At 37.4% G+C, this 19,704-nt stretch overlaps 1 protein-coding gene across 1 annotated transcript; it reads left to right on the forward strand.

The window, feature by feature from the left end:
* Positions 1-353: 353 nt before the first annotated feature.
* On the forward strand, positions 354-19,530 carry LOC306999952 (interferon-induced very large GTPase 1-like). Its single transcript, XM_079615094.1, has 6 exons — positions 354-463; positions 2,332-2,434; positions 2,541-3,170; positions 3,610-3,674; positions 13,918-13,998; positions 14,123-19,530. The coding sequence occupies exons 2-6, from the start codon at positions 2,386-2,388 to the stop codon at positions 18,905-18,907; spliced, it is 5,610 nt and encodes a 1,869-aa protein (XP_079471220.1). The 5' UTR covers positions 354-463; positions 2,332-2,385; the 3' UTR covers positions 18,908-19,530.
* Positions 19,531-19,704: the final 174 nt, after the last annotated feature.

Consider the following 19,704-nt stretch of genomic DNA (forward strand, 5'->3'; position numbering starts at 1 on the left):
AAATGATAGATTAATCAAAATGAAAGTTACAAAAGGTATTGGAATTGTGTGTAGCTATCTAAAGAGCAGGACACTAATGCAATTGTCAGTCTAATCTTTTTAAGATAAACACTTGATGACATTTAGCTTTTGGAAAAATCTGTACTGTGAAACACTGTTCTTTAAAAAGTGTGAAAAGTAAAACTGTTGTAATTTTTAGTAATGTTATGGGTAATCCATGCAGAAATCCAGGGTAGAAAAAGCAATTTGTTTGAAAATCTGACATTTAATAAATATCATAAAGTTTCTGTAGAAAGGAATTTTACCATAACGGAAATCTTTTAGTTTTACTTTCTGTTATGTCATGTGACTTCAAGGAATTGTTACTTCCTTTGTCTATATATATAAAGGTCTGCAGAGAACTTTCACTTGCTTTCTGGAAACCAAAGAGGACAGACACACACAGGGAGACATCGACACTCAGGTTTGACTTCATTTGATAGATTGTTCACAATAAACCACTTTTTAAATGATTTATTATATGATGATTGCCAAAGCCGGCATGACAGCAGATATATTTCAGATTTGCAGATGACTCTGCTATCGTCAGTGTCCTCCACGCTGATAAAACAAATCATTGTCCTGTCATAGATTACTTTGTGCATTGGCGTGACGCAGATTTTCTGCAACTAAATGTAAAAACAGGGCATGCTCATTGATTCCAGCTGAAGCTCTCAGGTCCTCAGAGTACGATCATTAAGGGGGGGATGAAGTCATGGAATCATATAAGTATCATGGGAGTTTGGCAATAAGATGGCATTTAATTGTGATGCAGAGATGGTTTATAAAAAGGCACAACAATTGGTTTGCAAAATTTCATGTTGATAAAAGGCTTATGATACTCTAACAAATGACAAATTCTACACTGAGTGTGTATGAAAGTTTTCTGTAACATATTGGCATGGAAATATCAATGGCAAGATAAAAAATTCTCTTTTTAAAATAATTAGGGTCAGGAGTAAGATTTAAGGTATCCAGCCAAGTAAGTAAGCTAAATCTAAAATCTAAAGCAAAATCCATGTTATCAGTTCGAGTCCACCTCCTCGACTCTGAGCTCCAGATTTTCTGGTTTGTGTTTTAGATTCCCTGCTGGGAAGATTAATACTGTATATACAGATATTCATTCCCACTACAATTTATCACGTGCAGATGTCTTCTGTGCGTAAGATGCTATGCCATTTAATGTTAACCCCTTATCAAGCGCCCCCTTTTTTTAATAGACATGAAAATGCACATTACAAACTTAAATGGTTGTTATTCAAGAATGCATTGGAATATAAGATTGTTCTTGTTTTTAAGAAGATATTTGGCAGATTTTTGTAGAAGTTAAATAAATTAAGACAGTTAAACAGAAAAGAAGTTTGAGTTTATGAAAATTTAGAACGTTAAACATTTAATTATTCATATTTTATATAAAATATATATTTTCAAAACCTAAAGGACTCTAAAACTGCAAAAAATTGTGAAAAGTTGTGTTTCAAATTTTAGGTTGATGTCAAAAAATAAGCTTTCAGTGAGATTTAGTTTGGGTGCAGTACCAAACTTCTCCACTAGTTGACATTACTGCCCATATACTATCCTTTTCAGAAGTAGTATTGGAAGTTTGGCAGATTTTTAAATGAATTCAACCCCTAAGAAACACACAAAAAATCCTGTATGTGCATTATAGCTCGCTGCCACTTCACTAATGCTGAATCTATTATTTTTCTTTATATTTAAAACATTTTCAGAACTTTTTTTTCTAAAACAATTGAATGGATGCTATCTTTTGAAGTCTTGACATGAAAACAAACTGAGGTTTCATTCTTTCATGATTTTTCATGTTCATCACGATTTCAAAATAAAGGTCTGAACACGCCTCACGAAGTATGACAATATTCTTGTTGCAAATTGATAAATTACGGCTCCTCTGTAGAGTATTTTAAAAATCAGTCACCAAAAATTTAAACTAGAGATTGTAAGCTTTCAAATGATATATAGTTTGTCAAGATTGGTTTCGGTTTGATATTACTGTTTTAAATATATAATGGCAGTAGCCAATATAAGGGGTTAACACCGCCTATCGAGGGTGACCTCCATTAATAATAACACTTTCTTTTCCATTCTAAAAAAAGATATTGTAGACTGCGTTGGACTAAACTGGGAATGGCCACAGCACTTGCATATTGTTGTCCTATTGTTAGTTTAATTGCTTCTATTGCTCTCCTCATTTGTAAGTCGGTTTGGATAAAAACGTCTGCTAAATGATTAATGTAAATGTCAATTATTAACTAGTGAATGTTGACATTACAGGATATTGAACAATCAGCAGAAGTGAACACATCCAAACCTGCTGACCATGCAGAAATGATCAAGGCACCCGGACCATTTGACTCATCACACAGTGGCATCATGGGTAGGAAAAACACAATATTCACAGCATCCAATCATCCACAAAAATAATCAATAATGATCGGATAAGTACTGATATTCTGATGAATTTTCTTGTGTGTTTATTCTAGATCACGCGCTTCCCAATGTGACCGCTGTGCTATTTGGAAATTCTTCATCAGTCCAGTTTGGACATGAAAACATTCTTCTCGGAGAAAAACAGACTAATATAGAAAATGCAGAAATGTCTAGAATTGTTCCTCTACAGAGGAAGATATCAGAACGTCACGTCTCTGTGATCAACATGACCAGTTTACATGAGGCTGAACTTTACCTGGACTGTCTGGACCATCTCATTGATCAACTAGTGAATGAAAAGGAAATCCATGCCTTCATCTTTGTCGTGCGACTGGGCCAGTTGACCAATGATGATCAGATGTGTCTTGAATGGCTTCAGAGAGTGTTTGGTGACAAAGTTCTTCAGTTTGTGATGATTCTCTTTACTTATGAGAGAGAAGAAGAGTGTGAGATCATAAAAGATGATCTGAAGAGAAACCCTGTCCTGGAGCAGCTGCTGGAGAAATGTGGAGGAAGATATCACTCCTGCAACAAGATGATGAACAACCAATCAGAGATGAGCGACCTGATGAAGAAGATTGAGCTTCTGTTTAATGAGAATAACCAGCAGAGTTACACAGGAGAGATAAACAATACAGCATTAAGACAGAGAGAAGAGATGAAAAACAGTGAATGTGAAAGTGGTGAGAAAAAAGATTCTTTATTGATATTCCCCATGTTTAGTCCAGACTGTAAACTACAGCATTGTGATTTTAACTAAACATATAGACATTTGTGGATAGAGACACGGCTTCATTATATATCAGTAAGAAATGTTAATTGTTTGAAAAAAGGTGCTCCATCAACCAAGGAGTGTCATTTTGAAAATGTCATAATAAAAAAGTAATAGTAATTTAAATGTATTACAACTTATTGAAGCAGTAGTCAGAAATACAGATAGTACAGTGAACAGAGTCAAAACAAATCCCAACCACCTTATATCACATCTATGGTATGATCTTATATAAATCGAAGTGGAATTAGGCGCTCTACCCGGATCTAATGAAAGTATGACAGGAAAACTGCTATTATATAGAACAAAATCTAAAACATTCATGTTTATATTTATTTTTATTTCATAAGATAAACCTTCAATCAATAACGAGACAAGGGAGCACACCGCAACAGAGACAAGAGACCCAACCAAGGTAAGAGCTGCTTTACAGTATGTGCACGCTTATCAGCTGACTTGTTTTTGCTGCTTGACATCCTACCAATCAAACTTAAGTTGTTTTAATGATAAAAACAAGGCTGTCCCTGACTAAAGATGTTCCTGGTCAACTGTTAGCAGTTCATTTAAGCTATTAGTCGATTGGACTTTGTCAATTAGTTGATTGTTAACCATGGTCGTAGAAATTTTAAACTGTATATTAAACTAAACATGTTTCTAACATCTAACATTATTTAACCTCTAACATTTGAACAGGACGTACAAAACCAATGGAAAACTTGTGACTTTGAGTGTGTGCGTGTGTGTGTATAAATAACGAATATGGGAAATGAAACTAGACAGATGTCTAAACTCGAAACCAAAAACAGAGTTTGGTTACCTAACAAGAGGGCTCGTCTATGAAGAACCAATCAAATTAAGTAATGTTTCATGTCATTTTGCCATACCTCCTTATTCTATAAAACGGTTGTATTTGTGTTTTACGGGTGGGATTCTCAATGGAATTTGTCTGAGATCCTCCGGCCTTGATTCTTCTTGGGAGAGTTTCTCTGAGAACTGCTCGAAGACTCTCCCGGCCGTTAATAAAGGCATTTGAAGGGACATTTGCAGAAAGTCTGTCTGATATTTCTGCTGCGCAGCAGGTCAGTTTAGGGAAGCAAGTAAGTTAGAGTAAGAGACTCGGCCAGTTGTCGAAGGGAGACGCGAAGAGCTAGAGTATAACAATTATTAAAGCTACAGTATGTAAGATTTTGAGCCACAAGAGGGCGCTGTTTCCAACAATAACAAAGGCGAATCTTGATGACGCTATGAAGGACAGTGGAACGATGGGAGATGTCGTTTTCAACATCCAGAGACGTATGGAATTAAAGGGATAGTTCACTTTGAAATACATTTTTGATATGTTTTAGCTTACCTCAAGGGCATCCAAGATGTACGTGTCTTTGTTTCCACAGTATTTTAAATTTTGATATTTTTAGGTCAAACCGTTGTTGTCTGACAGTCATATCATGCAGGTCTATGGGGTCCACCTCAAAGAGCATGCACAGAGAAGTCCAAATTAAACATGATTTAATGACTCGTAAATGTAAGTACACATTGATGGCCTAAGACACGAAACGAGCGGTTTGTGTGAGAAAACGAACAGTATTTATATCGTTTTTACCTCTTGTAACACAGCCATGTTCAAGTGATCTGAGGGCGCGAGCGCTTCCTTCTGTGTGACGTGTGCGCAGACTGGTGCATAGATATATATACACTAGAAGTCGCATTAAAGACATTCGTTCCAATGAACTGCCGTAGCCAAGGCGTCTTCTAGTGTATACATCTATGCACCAGTCATCATCAAGTGAATCATGATCACGGATGAGGTCATTTATTAGTTTTTGTATTACTTGTACGTCTGAACGCGAAATTTTATGTCATGATAATGAATTAACTACAAGGAAGGAACGCGAAATGTTATGCTATATTATCCGGTTACAGCTATTTGTCAAATGATTTGTTAGGTTAGTGCTGTGTAGTTTTAGGATGTTTATAGTTAATGAAGTGTTGTTTTACGTGTTCAAACCAATCGTAGTAAAATTAAATTTGAACGGACATTTGCAAGTAATGGCTTAATATTTTTTAACAACAGATATCCGATTGTATTTAATTGCATTGTCATAATCTCGGTCACGGACTGGCCGGCCAATGTGGGCCGGCCCACCTTGTACAGAATATACAATAATGACGGAAATCATAATAGGCTATTACATGCGTGGGTGTGGGGGACGCGGACGACAATCTTGTATAATTTATAATGTTGATATAAGCTATCGCATCACGACAGTGTCGTGGGCAAGTGTGCCATCATATAACGTGGGAGACCCGAGTTCGTGTCCCGGCTAGAGGAACTTTTTTTTTACTAACGCATATGTCCACGTGATATTGCGGAAACCAAGGATAGTGCGGATATTGCGTCACTGACAGGCGACATTTTTTTCCGGGACGGACAATTATTTAAAATTGGAATTTCTCTGAAATAAAAAATCTTTGGAGACTTTTGGGATATTGTAAGTACATAACTGCAGGAAATATATCACACTGTCCAAGTGATTTTTGGATCTTTTATTACAAATTTGTTACATATTGTATCTTTAAGTGTCGATTGGAAGACGCCAGATTTATTTATTAAGTGTCGATTTGTAGACGCTAGATATTTATTAAGTGTCGATTTGTAGACGCTAGATATTTATTAAGTGTCAATTTGTAGACGCTAGATATTTATTAAGTGTCGATTTGTAGACGCTACAATGGTTTAGGGAAAAAATCCTTGACACCATAGATTTACACATGTAATGGACTGGACGTATCACAGCTCATTTTCACGAGAAGCAGACAACTGTGCCATGTGGAGATTACAAAATAAAAAATACTATTCATAAGATATTGTGTTTACTTTGTCATGGACTGTGCTTTATAATGGAGTAGCTACTAATACCCCATATTTCAAAAAATAATTCTTAATATTTATTTATTATGTTATTTTCTCCTTGTAATGAAATAAAACTATAGAAATGTGAATTAAAAAATGTACGTAATTCTAATGGTAAAAAACTGTAAAAATGCAATGGAAAACACATGTTAATTGGTTAACAGTATGTACCCTTACTATATACAGTAAAAAACTTGAATAGCTCTCACGGGACATTTCATGTAATTTTACAGTAAAATACTGATAAATGTAAGGATTTTGAAAGTACATTGTAAAAAAAGAAACATTTTCCGTACCATACGGTAGACATATTTATGTTTTACGGCATTGAACTAAAGTTTACGTTAAAAAAAAACTGGCAGCTGGTTTCAAATGCTTTACCGTAAAAAATACGGTAGTAATATTGTAGATTTTATGACACTGATCTAAAGTTTACGGTAAAAAACTGGCAGCTGTGGTTGCCAGTACTATACCGTAAAAAATACGGTAGAACATTTTTATGAAAATTTTTACGGCATTGAACTAAAGTTTACGGTAAAAACTGGTAGCTGGCTGCAAGTGCTTTACCTTAAAAATACGGTAGTAATATTTTAGGTTTTATGGAAATGAACTTCAATTAAAAAAAAGCAAAAAAAAAAACTGACATTTGATTTGTATTACAAATCAATTTGTCACATAGGTTGTTATTGAGAATTACCAGAGGTTTAGATGTTGAGCTTTTATTGAAAATAATAAAGTTTGTTTGCTTTAGTTGGCCCCTTGACTTTCTAACTTTAGATCTTCTCTGGCTACTTTAACTGTGTATTTATAAAACACATTAGTTATGGCACGAAGATCAGCGAGAAAATGTGATCAGGTGATGTTTTCTATTTATTGATGTTGACATAATCATCATGTAGTAATGCTAAGCGACTGCCAGTTTTTTACCGTAAGTTTCTTTATACATTGTGATTTTTTGCCCATAAATTTGAGTCCCGTAAAACATAAGAGGTTGCCACCATTTGCCACACCACAGCTGACGGGTTTTTTTTACCGTAAATTGCACAGTTTTTTACAGTGTATTTCACAGTGTATAATTATACTCTAACACAGGTCACTAAATTACATCATCATGTCAGGTGGAATGATTCTGATTGGTTAAGGCATAGATAAACGTAGAAAATCTCCACATATTGGCTGATAGCCAGAAGCATATCTCCACTGATCCAGATGACAAACAGGATCCCGGTTTAGGCACAATTTGACCCACAGAGGTTACAAATATTAATTTGTAGGCTGCAGATGACAATTTCATATCCCCTAGATGCCGCAGTTGCTCATCTCACGAACATCAGGTCCAATAACAAAGGGTACTAACACACACACACCCACACACCCACACACACGCTTAATTCATGGACACTTTTTCTGCATGTTAAATGCATTCTGTGTTGTACGGGAATAACTGTTTCAATGCGTGACCTGTTGAAATACATCAGTAAATTATTAAATGTAGTTTCAAAAAGTCTAATTTCACATAATTTGGTCACACTAATTGGTCACAATGTTGACAGTAAATAAATCCACGTGTTAGAAAACTAGTCTATATCACTGTTCCCATTCAGACCCATCTAAAAAAAATAAAAAATACTGGCTAGTACTGCACAATAAAATGTAAGCACACTTCATGTATTGGTGTTATTTCACCGTCAAACAGCTGAAACATTAAACACTTATATGATAAATAATTAGCCAAGATTAAATGTTATAATACTATATTACTATTACTGTTATTATTATTACCAGTAATTTATTAAATTTTGTTATCTTCATTTAAAAGTAAAAACGTCACAATTAAAGCCCAATGGAGCAATGTTGCAAACTCTTTGCTCCACCTGGTGGTGATTTCGAGAATGAGTGTCACATGGGACTGTGTTGTATTTAACGCTGCAGTCTTGTGGCGGTGGTAATAGGCATTTTGGTTGACTACCTACATGTAATTTAACTAAATACTTTTAAAAAGTAGGACATAATATAAATAATAACAGACAAATAAATAAATATACAGCAAACTGAAACACTTAAAAGAGAAATATTAGTGCAAACATAATCGGGCTGATAAACAAATAGCCTTAACACCAACTAAATAAAATGCATTATATTCAAAAAAGAATAAATAAATAAAAATCCAGCAAACTGAAATGCTACACTAATATGGACAATTAGGCTATCTCTTCTCATATTATGAGAAAGGAACACTAGTTTGTTCACGTTGTCTGGGAGAAATGAGGTCCATGTCTTAGAATTAAGACCTTAAAACCTGCCTTTGAGAATATGCGCTCCGATAGTGTGGACATGGAGGTTAAGTTAAAATTGTCGTGCAGTAAGCGTGGTTTCATTAACGATTGAGTGAGCGGCCATGTGGCTAATGTTAGGCTACTACTAGTGTGGATCACATTTGTCACGGTCACACCTGGCTCTGCAGTCACACCCACACAGGGCACACACTGGTCTCACATCACGTCCCCTGTTCCTCATCATCGCAGCACTCAGCACCAGTCGATCTTCTTTGTCTTCATGCCTGAAACCTGTGGATTAAACTGTGCTACAATAATATATGAGCAACGTATAGCCTATGTAGATAGTAACATTTATTAGGGTTTATACGGTCATAAAAAAAACTAGAAAAGTCATGGAATTTTAAAATAGCAATTTCCAGGCCTGGAAAAGTTTTAATCTTATGACCCGCAAATGGCTTAAAAATCACATCAGCACATCGCGTCTACTCAGCAAGCTGCACACTGTGATACAAGACTTTCGCTTGTGTTTCGTTTGTCACCTGTCCAATTGGGCCAGTGTGGCATCTTCACAAAAGTTTATAATTTGCACGTCTTTTTAAAACTTGCCAATGTAAACATTCAAGCAATTGTAATCCATTTGGTACTCACATTGATGCGGTGCGCTCACAGTCATCCAAAGCATGCGCACAAGTACTCGCTGGCATAGATATACATAATAAATGCTAGATGCTAGTTCGAATCCACTGTGAGACACCAATGTGTCCCTGAGCAAGACACTTAACCCCTAGTTGCTCCAGAGGCGTGCGACCTCTGACATATATAGCAATTGTAAGTCGCTTTGGATAAAAGCGTCAGCTAAATGAATAAATGTAAATGTAGATGTCTCGCCACCGCTGCTGGCCAATCAGGTCGACGTCCGCACCTGGCGGCCATCTTGTCACAGTCAGCTCGATAACTCGTAACATTGTGTTTTAATGGTGCATGTACTTTTTAAATAACCATAACTTGCTAAATTTTCTACTGATTTTCAAACGGCTTGGTTTGTTATAAACGTCAGAGATGTAGTTATGACACTGCATACTTATGAATAATTTTAACCATGGACTTCCATATGAAAATAACATTGAACAGAACAGATAGGTGCAATTAATATACACACGCACAAGGTATTTATGTTAAATCAATATATAGGCTACTAAAACTCAGTGTACAGAATGGCTCACACACACAGCAAAATCCCCAGAGTTAAATTAACTCTGCTCAGATTACATTTGGTCCCTCGCTACAGATAGTTAAACGTACTCTGAATCAGTGTTGAAGTTTGAGATACTTAAGTGATTAATTAAGTGATGATTGAGCATTAGTGATACCTGCTGTCAACAACCAGAATCACTGAAGGAAAGAGAAACAACAAAAACAGAAAAAAGAGATACACAAGAACTACAACTGACTTACAGCCACAGCTTTGAATGAAAGATAAAAGAAGACATTAAATCTCTGAAGATCTGAGCAGAGGATTAAACAACTCCACAAACAACATTACCAGCTTCACATATTACTAACCAGATTGGCTTTATTTCTGTCAGACATCTACAGAAGTTCAGATTGAGAATTAACAGAGGTTTAGATGTTGACGGTTTATTGAAAATGGTTGATCATCATTATGGTCAATCTATCAATCAATCTAACGCAGTACTTTTTCTTTTCTTTTTCTTTTTTAAAGATAGAATAGAGGAGAAAGTGTTAGTATTACTGGATTAAGTGCTGCCGAAAAAGATACGTCTTCAGCAGTTTCTTAAAAATGGCTATGGACTCAGCAGCTCTGGTTGAGTTAGGCAGATCATTCCACCAGCAGGGAACAGTCATGGTAAAGGTCTGAGAAAGAGATTTTGTGCCTCTTTGAGATGGCACCACAAGACGCCGCTCGCTTGCAGAGCGCAAGTTTCTGGATGGCACATAAGTCTGAAGTAATGAGTTCAGGTACAAGCATAGACTGTAAAAAAATATGGACCTAGTGTCCGTGGCGTCACCCGTAGGTTTCTGAAGAGCATTTTTGAAGCCTAAAGTGGGCGGAGCCGGCCGTCGCCATCTTGGCCTCGCGTCACCGCTCGTCACTCCCGGATAACAGAATATGGGCAAAGAGGCGGAGCTGAGGAGCCTGGCTATCTGAAACCACGCCCACCTAGCGCGACGTTATGGAGTTAGCTAAGCTCAGGCTTGGAGCTAATGCTATATGCGACTCACAGTACCAAGTCTGCGACTGCACAGGGGCTCGCGCTAAAGTGACACTGACAGTTGATGATTAAAATCAGAATGCCAATTTAAAAGGTCCTGTTTTTTCCCTTCGAAATATTATAATAGTTTAAAGACATAGCTACAAGTGATTCTGTACAGCTATTCTGCTAGTTGAAAATGTATTATGCAGTAACTTTACAATATTACTCTGAGAGTGTGTGTGACCGTGATTATGTGCATGTCAGTCACTCTTTTATTACAGTCTATGGTCCGTCAGCGCGGCATCACTCGTCAAGTTCGTAGAGCTTTATAATTCAGTCCATTTTAAATTCTGATTTTGGCCGCATCTCAATTCTCAAATGGGTCAAAACAAGATATATTAGGCTACCTATGAAGTTCAAGTAACGTTAAATGCGCTAGAAATACGCGCTCATTCAAGGATGTGCATTTATTGCATGGACGGAGAAAGCACCGACACCTGCAGGATTTCATCTGACGGAACATAAGCATGTTATAATCTGTTCCAGAGCAACGGTACCGCAGAACGAGTGTAGCCTTTATATCTATAGACGTTTTTAAATCTGAAAACTTCAGTAGTACATGTTCACCGAGGAGAACAACTGGAATACAGCGCTGGTTGTTCTCTCAAACGACACTCGACGACAACGGCGGAATCCAAAGACGTGTGCGAAGTAATGGGTGTATTAAATTATATGAAATAATCCCGAAAAAAAGCACAAACACGGCAGAGATGGCAAGTTCAGCAGCTGGAATTTGCTGAGGTGAAGTGACGGCTAACCGGCTGATGTGGGAATCCACTTGTCACTCAAAAGTGGACACACCCTTAATTTTGCAGAACTTTAAATATTAATCAACTAAACGGGTGAGTTATAAAAAAATGCACCCCCCTCACAGTTGTTATACAGGGCAAAATTAGCTGTATAGACCAAAGCCACAAAGAGAACCAGGCTGTAAACATGTTTTTTTTCTGCTGTAAAGTTGGGCATTTTAACATGGGGGAGATACAGATTTGACTCACTTCTGCAGCCAGCCTCAAGTGGCCAGTCGATGAATTGCCGTTTAATTCACTTCCGTGTTGGTTTCAAGAGAGAGACAGGGAGGTTGCTGCTTGGGTACAAGGGAGCAGTGCCAGTGGTTGTTCTGTAGGCAAACGTCAGTGACTTGAATTTGATGCGAGCGGCAATCGGCAACCAGTGCAATTTTGTGAGGAGAGGAGTGACGTGTGCTCTCTTCGGCTCATTGAAGACCACTCTAGCTGACAGCATTTTGGATCACTTGCAGAGGTTTGACAGTGCAAGCTGGGAGACCAGCCAGGAGAGCATTACAATAGTCCAGTCAGAACAAGCGCCTGAACAAGGAGTTGTGTAGCATGCTCTGATAGGAAGGGCCTGATTCTTCTGATGTTGTACAAGACAAATCTGCATGACCGAGCAGTGCTAGCAATGTGGTCTGTGAAGTTCAATTGGTCATCAATTACAACTCCAAGGTTCCTGGCTGATCTTGATGGAGTTATGGATGACGAGCCCAGCTGAATGGTGAAGTTGTGATTAAGTGCTGGGTTAGCCGGGATTACAAGTAGCTCTGTCTTCGCAAGGTTTAGTTGAAGGTGGTGGTCCTTCATCCAGCCAGAAATGTCTGTCAGGCTGAGATGCGAGCGGCTACCGTCGGATCATCAGGCTGGAATGAGAGGTAGAGTTGTGTGTCATCAGCGTAGCAGTGGTAGGAAAAGCCATGTTTCTGAATCACAGATCCTAGTGATGTCATGTAGATGGAGAAGAGAAGTGGTTCAAGCACTGAGCCCTGAGGCACACCAGTGGCTAGATGTTGGGTCTTAGACACCTCACCCCTCCACGACACCCTAAAGGACCTACCCGAGAGATAAGACTTGAACCACAGGAGTGCAGTTCCGGAGATGCCCTTCATCTTTAGGATTGACAGGAGGATCTGGTGGTTAACTGTGTCAAAGGCAGCAGACAGATCCAGCAGGATGAGAACTGAAGACTTGGAAGCTGCTCTTGCCAATCTCAGAGCTTCAATTACTGAGAGCAGAGCAGTCTCAGTTGAGTGTCCGCTTTTGAAGCCAGACTGATTGTTGTCCAAGAGTAGGGCTGGGCGATTTTTTTAATATCAGTCGATATCGATAATTATCACGATAAATGCTAAATCTTTATTTCTTTCAAGTTTAAAGCCTTTTAGGAGCAAAAAAGAAACCAGAGCGTTAATTGTGGTTTTAAACTACTCTTTATTGTCAGAACATATCATGCCAAACAGGTGAACATTTGCCAAATCTGAGTTAGAACATTTGTCATTTTTCCTTAACAAAATAAATATCTTAATAGTTTCTGCATGTGCTACTTTTTATTTGGTAAAATGTAATATTCTGACTGTTTGAGTTTTATTAAAATTAACAATTGGTTATCCAGCATCATGCATTTAGATCATGATAACCACAGATAAAACCAGGCATAGCCTAACGTTATAGCACTTCACTATCATCATGGCAACATGTTACTTTATGGTTTCTATGGTATTTATGAAAACCAGTAGCCCAAATGCATTATTAAATACTGTAATTATATTCCATTAGTCCTATAATACATTGTCTACATTAATAATATAATACAATTTAATATGTATATCCCACATTTCATAGTGCAGTTAATATTACTAGGCTAATGTTACAGTATGTGTTTTTTTTGACAGCTTGCTTATGGGGCGGGCAGCTAGCGGATCGTTAGGAAAGATTAGATGAATGTGATCATTTATTTTTGCCCCTGAAATCGCTGATACAACCTTTAAGTTTGTCTAAATTAAAATGAATAGTTTCATAAAACTCAAAACAATGAAACAGTTCAGTTTACTTAAAATATATCAGTTCTGTAAACTTGAAAGAAAAAGAAAGTGCTAAATACTCATACAAGTTAATTTGACTGAACTAATTAGTTTAATTTAAGTTTGTCCTACTCAAACCAATTCATTATTTTGATTAATTATTTTTGTTCCCTGGAGTCAACTATTTATGGCATAAACTATATATATATATATATATATATATATATATATATATATATATATATATATATATATATATATATATATAAAACTGGTTGAACTATCTGTTTTGATGTTCCTTAACATGTAGAGCCTTCAGAAAAGTCTAAAACAATCTATATAATATTTTTATGTGTGAATGTTTTTTTTTTTCTCTCCAGAAATGTTTAGTAGTGGAAAAACAAGAATCATGCAACCTAACTATCTCAAAAGCTACAAATCAATCCTGCATGAAAAGTTTGGTAAGTTTACACAATATGAATAAACTGTTACACTTGTTCTAATTGAGGAATAATAATAATAAAGAAACACAAATTATAAAGAAATAAAAATAATAAAGTAACATACTAGTATTTTCCTTCACAGGGAACTACAGAAGAGCTGAGAACACACAGAGAGAAACCAGAGCAACCAGAAAAAGAAAAGCTTACATGCTCAAAAACACTCTTTGACAGACTTCATCTTGAAAGCCGGAATGATCATAAACTGAGAGCTGCAGACGTTCTTCAGTTTACTGAACATTCATTACAGTCCCAAGAGTCGTGTGCTGAAAAGGAGCTGATTCAGACTTTTATACAAAAACTACTGATGATGGACTACAGAGCAAGATATATTCATGTTGATAAGGCCAATGAAATGGGTCAAATACAACAAAGAGATGATGACTCATCTAAATATGAGTGTGACATTTTCGAAGAATTGTTTTTGTCTAACGAAGGATCAAGTCATTCTGATCAAATTCACCCGATGGATGTTCAAATGGCCGTGTTTCATTGTGCTGATGGTTTCCTAAAGCAACTGATGGTCACTAAACTCTCCCAGTGTCAGTACGCTCTGCCTCTGCTTGTTCCTGATCCATTCACACAACAGATTGAGTTTCCTCTCTGGACATTCAGACAAATCAACAAGAGCTGGAAGATGAGAAACACCAACAATGAGATCATCAGTCAAACCCATCCAATCTACAAGGCACAAACTCCAATGGTGTCTTTCTTCAGGTTTGGCTCTGTGTCTTCATCCAAGTCTCATCTGATGAACAGTCTGATCAATGAGAAACACAACACGTTCTTCCACAGGAACTGCCCAGGCAGCAGCAGAACCAGAGTCCTGATGGACGGAGTGGTGGAGATCGCCTGGTTCTGCCCCTCTGGGAAAAACACGGACAAATTCACTGACTGTGTTGCATTCTGTAATCTACACGGTGATGCAGGAGACCATGAGAAACAGCTGCAGATCCTCACTGAAATGGCCTCAGTCAATGTTGTTATTCTACCACAACTTCAGAGGGATGACAGAAGCATAATAAAAGTTCAAAAACTCTACAAGGACTCAAAACCACTAATTTGTCTTTTTACTGAGGATGTTTCAACTCTCATTGAGACACGGAAAGGAAAATACAAGATTGGTCTGAAAGACAGAAATCAATCAGATGTATCGGAAGAACTCAGAAGAGCTATAAATATTTGTCTCTCATCTTCAGAATCATCTTCCACTTTCAGACTTGAAGATTTGTCCAAACAATCAGACACCAGAGTAGATGAGAAAGAGGATGAAGACTGCAGGAGAGGAAGAGAAGCAGCACAGCAGATGATGAGTTTACTGGAGAAGAAAGATCTGACAGAAATCAAAGACTCATTTCTGCCCTGTCAGGGGAAACTGTGGCATCAGTGGAGTCAGAAGAACAAAGAACTTCATCGACCTAAAGCAGATGAGATTGAAAAGGAAATAAGTAAAAAACAGACAGAAATGAAGCAAATTCGCCAACAACAGCATAAGTATGACATCAGCAAGTTTATGAAGTGTTTTATTGAAGAAATGAACTCAGGTAATGCAAATAAGAACATATTTTTTCTCAAATGGCTCAGAATCCTCCTTGAGGAATATACATCAGTTGACCTTTCTAATCTGCATCACAAATATGATGAAACATGGTCAAAAGTCTTAAAACTGAAAGAGAACAATGATAAGTCTGAACAACTTAAAGAAGAACAAACTGAACTTGAGAAAATATCTGAGGAACTTCAAGCAGTAACATTTGGTTTGGAGCACATCATGAGGGAGATCGGTCAGATCTATGAATCATGTTCATCTGTGAAGAAGAACAAGAAAGATCTGCAGTTTCACTTCTCTTCTCTCCCGAGTCTTGCAGCAGAGATGATGATCTCTGGATTTCCACTGGAGCTGATGGATGGAGATGCTGCTCATGTTCCTGTGATCTGGATCTCCGCTGTTCTAGATAAACTCCTCCAGAAACTTGGAGACCAGAGAGTCTTTGTGCTGTCAGTTTTAGGGATTCAGAGCTCTGGGAAATCCACCATGCTGAATGCCATGTTTGGACTCCAGTTTGCCGTCAGTGCTGGCAGGTGCACCAGAGGAGCTTTCATGCAGCTGGTCAAAGTCTCAGACGAGATGAAGACACAGATGAACTTTGACTATATTCTGGTTGTTGATACTGAGGGTCTTCGTGCCTTAGAACTAGCTGGACGATCAATACAGCATCATGACAATGAATTGGCCACATTTGTTGTTGGTCTTGGAAATCTGACCTTGATCAATATCTTTGGAGAAAACCCATCTGAGATGCAGGACATTCTTCAGATTGTTGTTCAGGCCTTCCTGAGGATGAAGAAGGTCAGACTGAATCCCAGCTGTATGTTTGTGCATCAGAACGTTTCAGACGTCACAGCTGGAGAGAAAAACATGGAGGGAAGGAGGCGACTGCAGGAGAAACTGGATGAGATGGCAAAACTTGCTGCAGAAGAGGAAGTCTGTGATGCAGAAAGTTTCAGTGATGTTATTCAATTTGATATACGGAATGATGTAAAGTATTTTGCTCAGCTCTGGGAGGGAAGCCCACCGATGGCACCACCAAACCCAAACTACTGTGAGAATATTCAAGAACTAAAGAAATCTATCCTTTCTCATGCTTCAAGATCAGATGGAATGATGCTGAAAGACTTCAAAAATCGTATTAAAGATCTCTGGGAAGCTTTGCTGAATGAACGTTTTGTCTTCAGCTTCAGAAACTCTCTGGAGATTTCAGCCTACAGAAAACTGGAGACAAAATACAGCAAGTGGTCCTGGAGTCTTCGTAGTGCCATGATGGAAACTGAGAACAAACTACAAAACAAAATAGAAAATGAAGCAATTAATGAGATTGAGGAAACTTATCTTCAAAGAGAACTGAATGAGACAAGTGAAGAGGTGAACAAATCAATGTCAGAATTCTTTGAGAAAGACACAGATGCTAATATACTGATTCAGTGGAAAATATCATTTGAAATCAAAATCAAAGATATCGAGGAAAACATTGTGAGAGAAACAAAGAGAAAATTAAATGATATTCTCCAGCAGCGAGACCTGAAGAAAAAGATTGATGATAATAGGACACATCATGAAAACACTCTCTTTGAGAAGAGCAAGGAACTTGCCTTAAAACTCAAAGACAAACCAAATGATGAAGAAACACTGAAGACAGAATTTAATTTGTTTTGGAAACAGTGTGTAGAGAAGATCATTACAGACACTCCTCTAATCAGAGACATTGACATACTCACAGATGTGAGAGAGATCCTCAGTGACGTCTATGAAAGTGCTCCTGTAGACCACAGAAAAGAGGGTAGCGAATACAACCATATTTTTTCTGTATCAAGTTATTCTGAATACGTTATTTTCAAAAGGTCCACAAAAGGTGGGATTAAAGGGGCAGTAAAGGGGGCTTGCAGAACAGTTATAGAAACATTAGGATTTTCTCAAACTCTGTCTCCAACTGATGAAGCCCAGATAAGATCATTAGTCTCTAATGTTGCTCTGCAGACAGACACAAAGATTCAGTCATTTAACATTTCAAAGATGGGCTACAACATCAGCTGCATTCAACAGCTCATAGATTACATCAAAGCAAGAGTAATTGAACATCAGGAAGGAGTAAAATATGTGTTCAAGAATGAATTCTTCATGGATTTGGTTTTTTCCATTTGTAACAGAGCAAACAAAATGATCACTGACCAACACAAAATGTTCAGAGATGCCAATGATCCTGAAATGTATGTTGAGAAGAAGAGAGAAGAGTACTATAGTATTTTCCAGAAATACTGTCATGGAGCAACATCAGCTGCCATTTTTGGAGAGATCATCTGTCAGAAACTTAAAGAGCCCATTGAGCAGAGTGTCTACAAGAAGACTGCCAGAGATCTGGCAGGTGAAATGAAAACAAACTGTGAATCTCTGAATGGAAACAGATCAAATCTAGAGAAACACATTCTGAAGACACTGGCAGAGAAAGAGGATTTTGACAAATACATGGATTACATAAAAAATCCCAGAGATCATTTCAAGAGTTTCATCAGAGATGAAGTCAGTCAGTACATCTGTGATAAGTTTAGTGTCAGTCTTTTACCCAAGATGAAGGAGAACATTAAACTCATTCAGCAGAAGATCATGAAAGCAGCATGTGAATCTACTGAACATGTTCAAGTGAACAGAGGAGATGTTGGTTTGTGGTTGAAGAGTTTCACACAGCCGCTCTCAGATGAGCTGATCTTCTCTGAAAAAGACATCAGTGGAGTCAAACATGATAATGTTGATGATTTCAAACTCCTAGAAGATGTGATAAGAAAAGAACTTACTGCTATAATGTCTGCTATCAGCAGTAACTTCAGCAAAAAGACATTTCCAGTAAAGCTGGACTATAGATTCAGACCAGATGAGCTTCTGATTGATCACTTCTGTCAGTGTTGTTGGGTTCAGTGTCCGTTCTGTAAAGCCATCTGCACAAACACCATAGAAAACCATCATGGAGATCACAGTGTTCCTTTTCACCGTATTACTGGAATAAAAGGGAATAAGTACAGGAATACAACAAACTTGTCTGTTAGCATCTGCACATCAGCAGTAGCGAGCAATCGATCTTTTTATCCTAGGTCCTCAGATGATAAAGTCCTCTGGAGAGAATACAGAACAGCAGGAGGAGTTTATGCAGACTGGAGCATCACTCCTGATCTCTCTGAGCTGCCCTACTGGAAGTGGTTTGTGTGCAGATTCCAGGAAGATCTGGAAACGCACTACAGTAAAACATTTGAGGAGAGTGGTGAGATCCCAGATGAATGGAGAAAATACTCAAAACATGAAGCTTTGGAAAGTTTGGATTAATAAAACAAAATTCAACAAGTGAAGAAAGTTTCTTTGATTCACAGGAAATATGAAATTACTTTCTTTTCCTATCAGTGACATTCCTCACATCGCCAAATCATCAGTTCATAAAATACATCAAAGAGAAGAGTTTAAGCATGTAAAATGATCTGTTCCAGTAAAGGAAGATGTGGCACAAATTTAACCACTCACAAGGTGCATGGAAATAAATAATCCAGCTAAATTTGTAGAAAGAACTTTTAATTATATGACAAAAAATATAAGCATTTTGTCTTGAGTGCCTTCCTCAAGTGTTCTGTTTCAATCTGTACCAGTAGCAATAAACTTATTCTTACATTAAAACAAATTACCTAATTTAGAGATAACGATACAAGTTCTGCAATCAAGCTTGATTACTTTTAATTATATTTTGAGTGTTTGTTGCAAACTGAGTGTTTAGTATTCATTGTATTGACATCTCTCTTTCTGACAATACTGATTTTAAAGTGCCCATATTATGCTTTTTCATGTAGTATACCTTTCAAGTAGTGTATAATATGGCTGTTTGTGAATGTAAAATGTCTGCAAAGTTTTAAAGATCAAAGTAAAGTTATTGTCTCCCTAAAGAAAGGAGCAATTCTGAACTGCTGAAACGAGTCATCAGTAATTCCAGTCTCACTTCCGTAACATTCATACAATGTAACACATTTCCAATACACAGTAAAACTTGTGTGAAAACAAAAAAATCCTGGTGTAAATAGCTCTTAAGCCCCTTTCACACAGCGCGTTGATCCCAGGAAATTGCCATAAAATTGCTA

This window comes from Phoxinus phoxinus, assembly GCF_949152265.1.
Source record: "Phoxinus phoxinus genome assembly, chromosome: 1".
Lineage (NCBI taxonomy): Eukaryota > Metazoa > Chordata > Actinopteri > Cypriniformes > Leuciscidae > Phoxinus > Phoxinus phoxinus.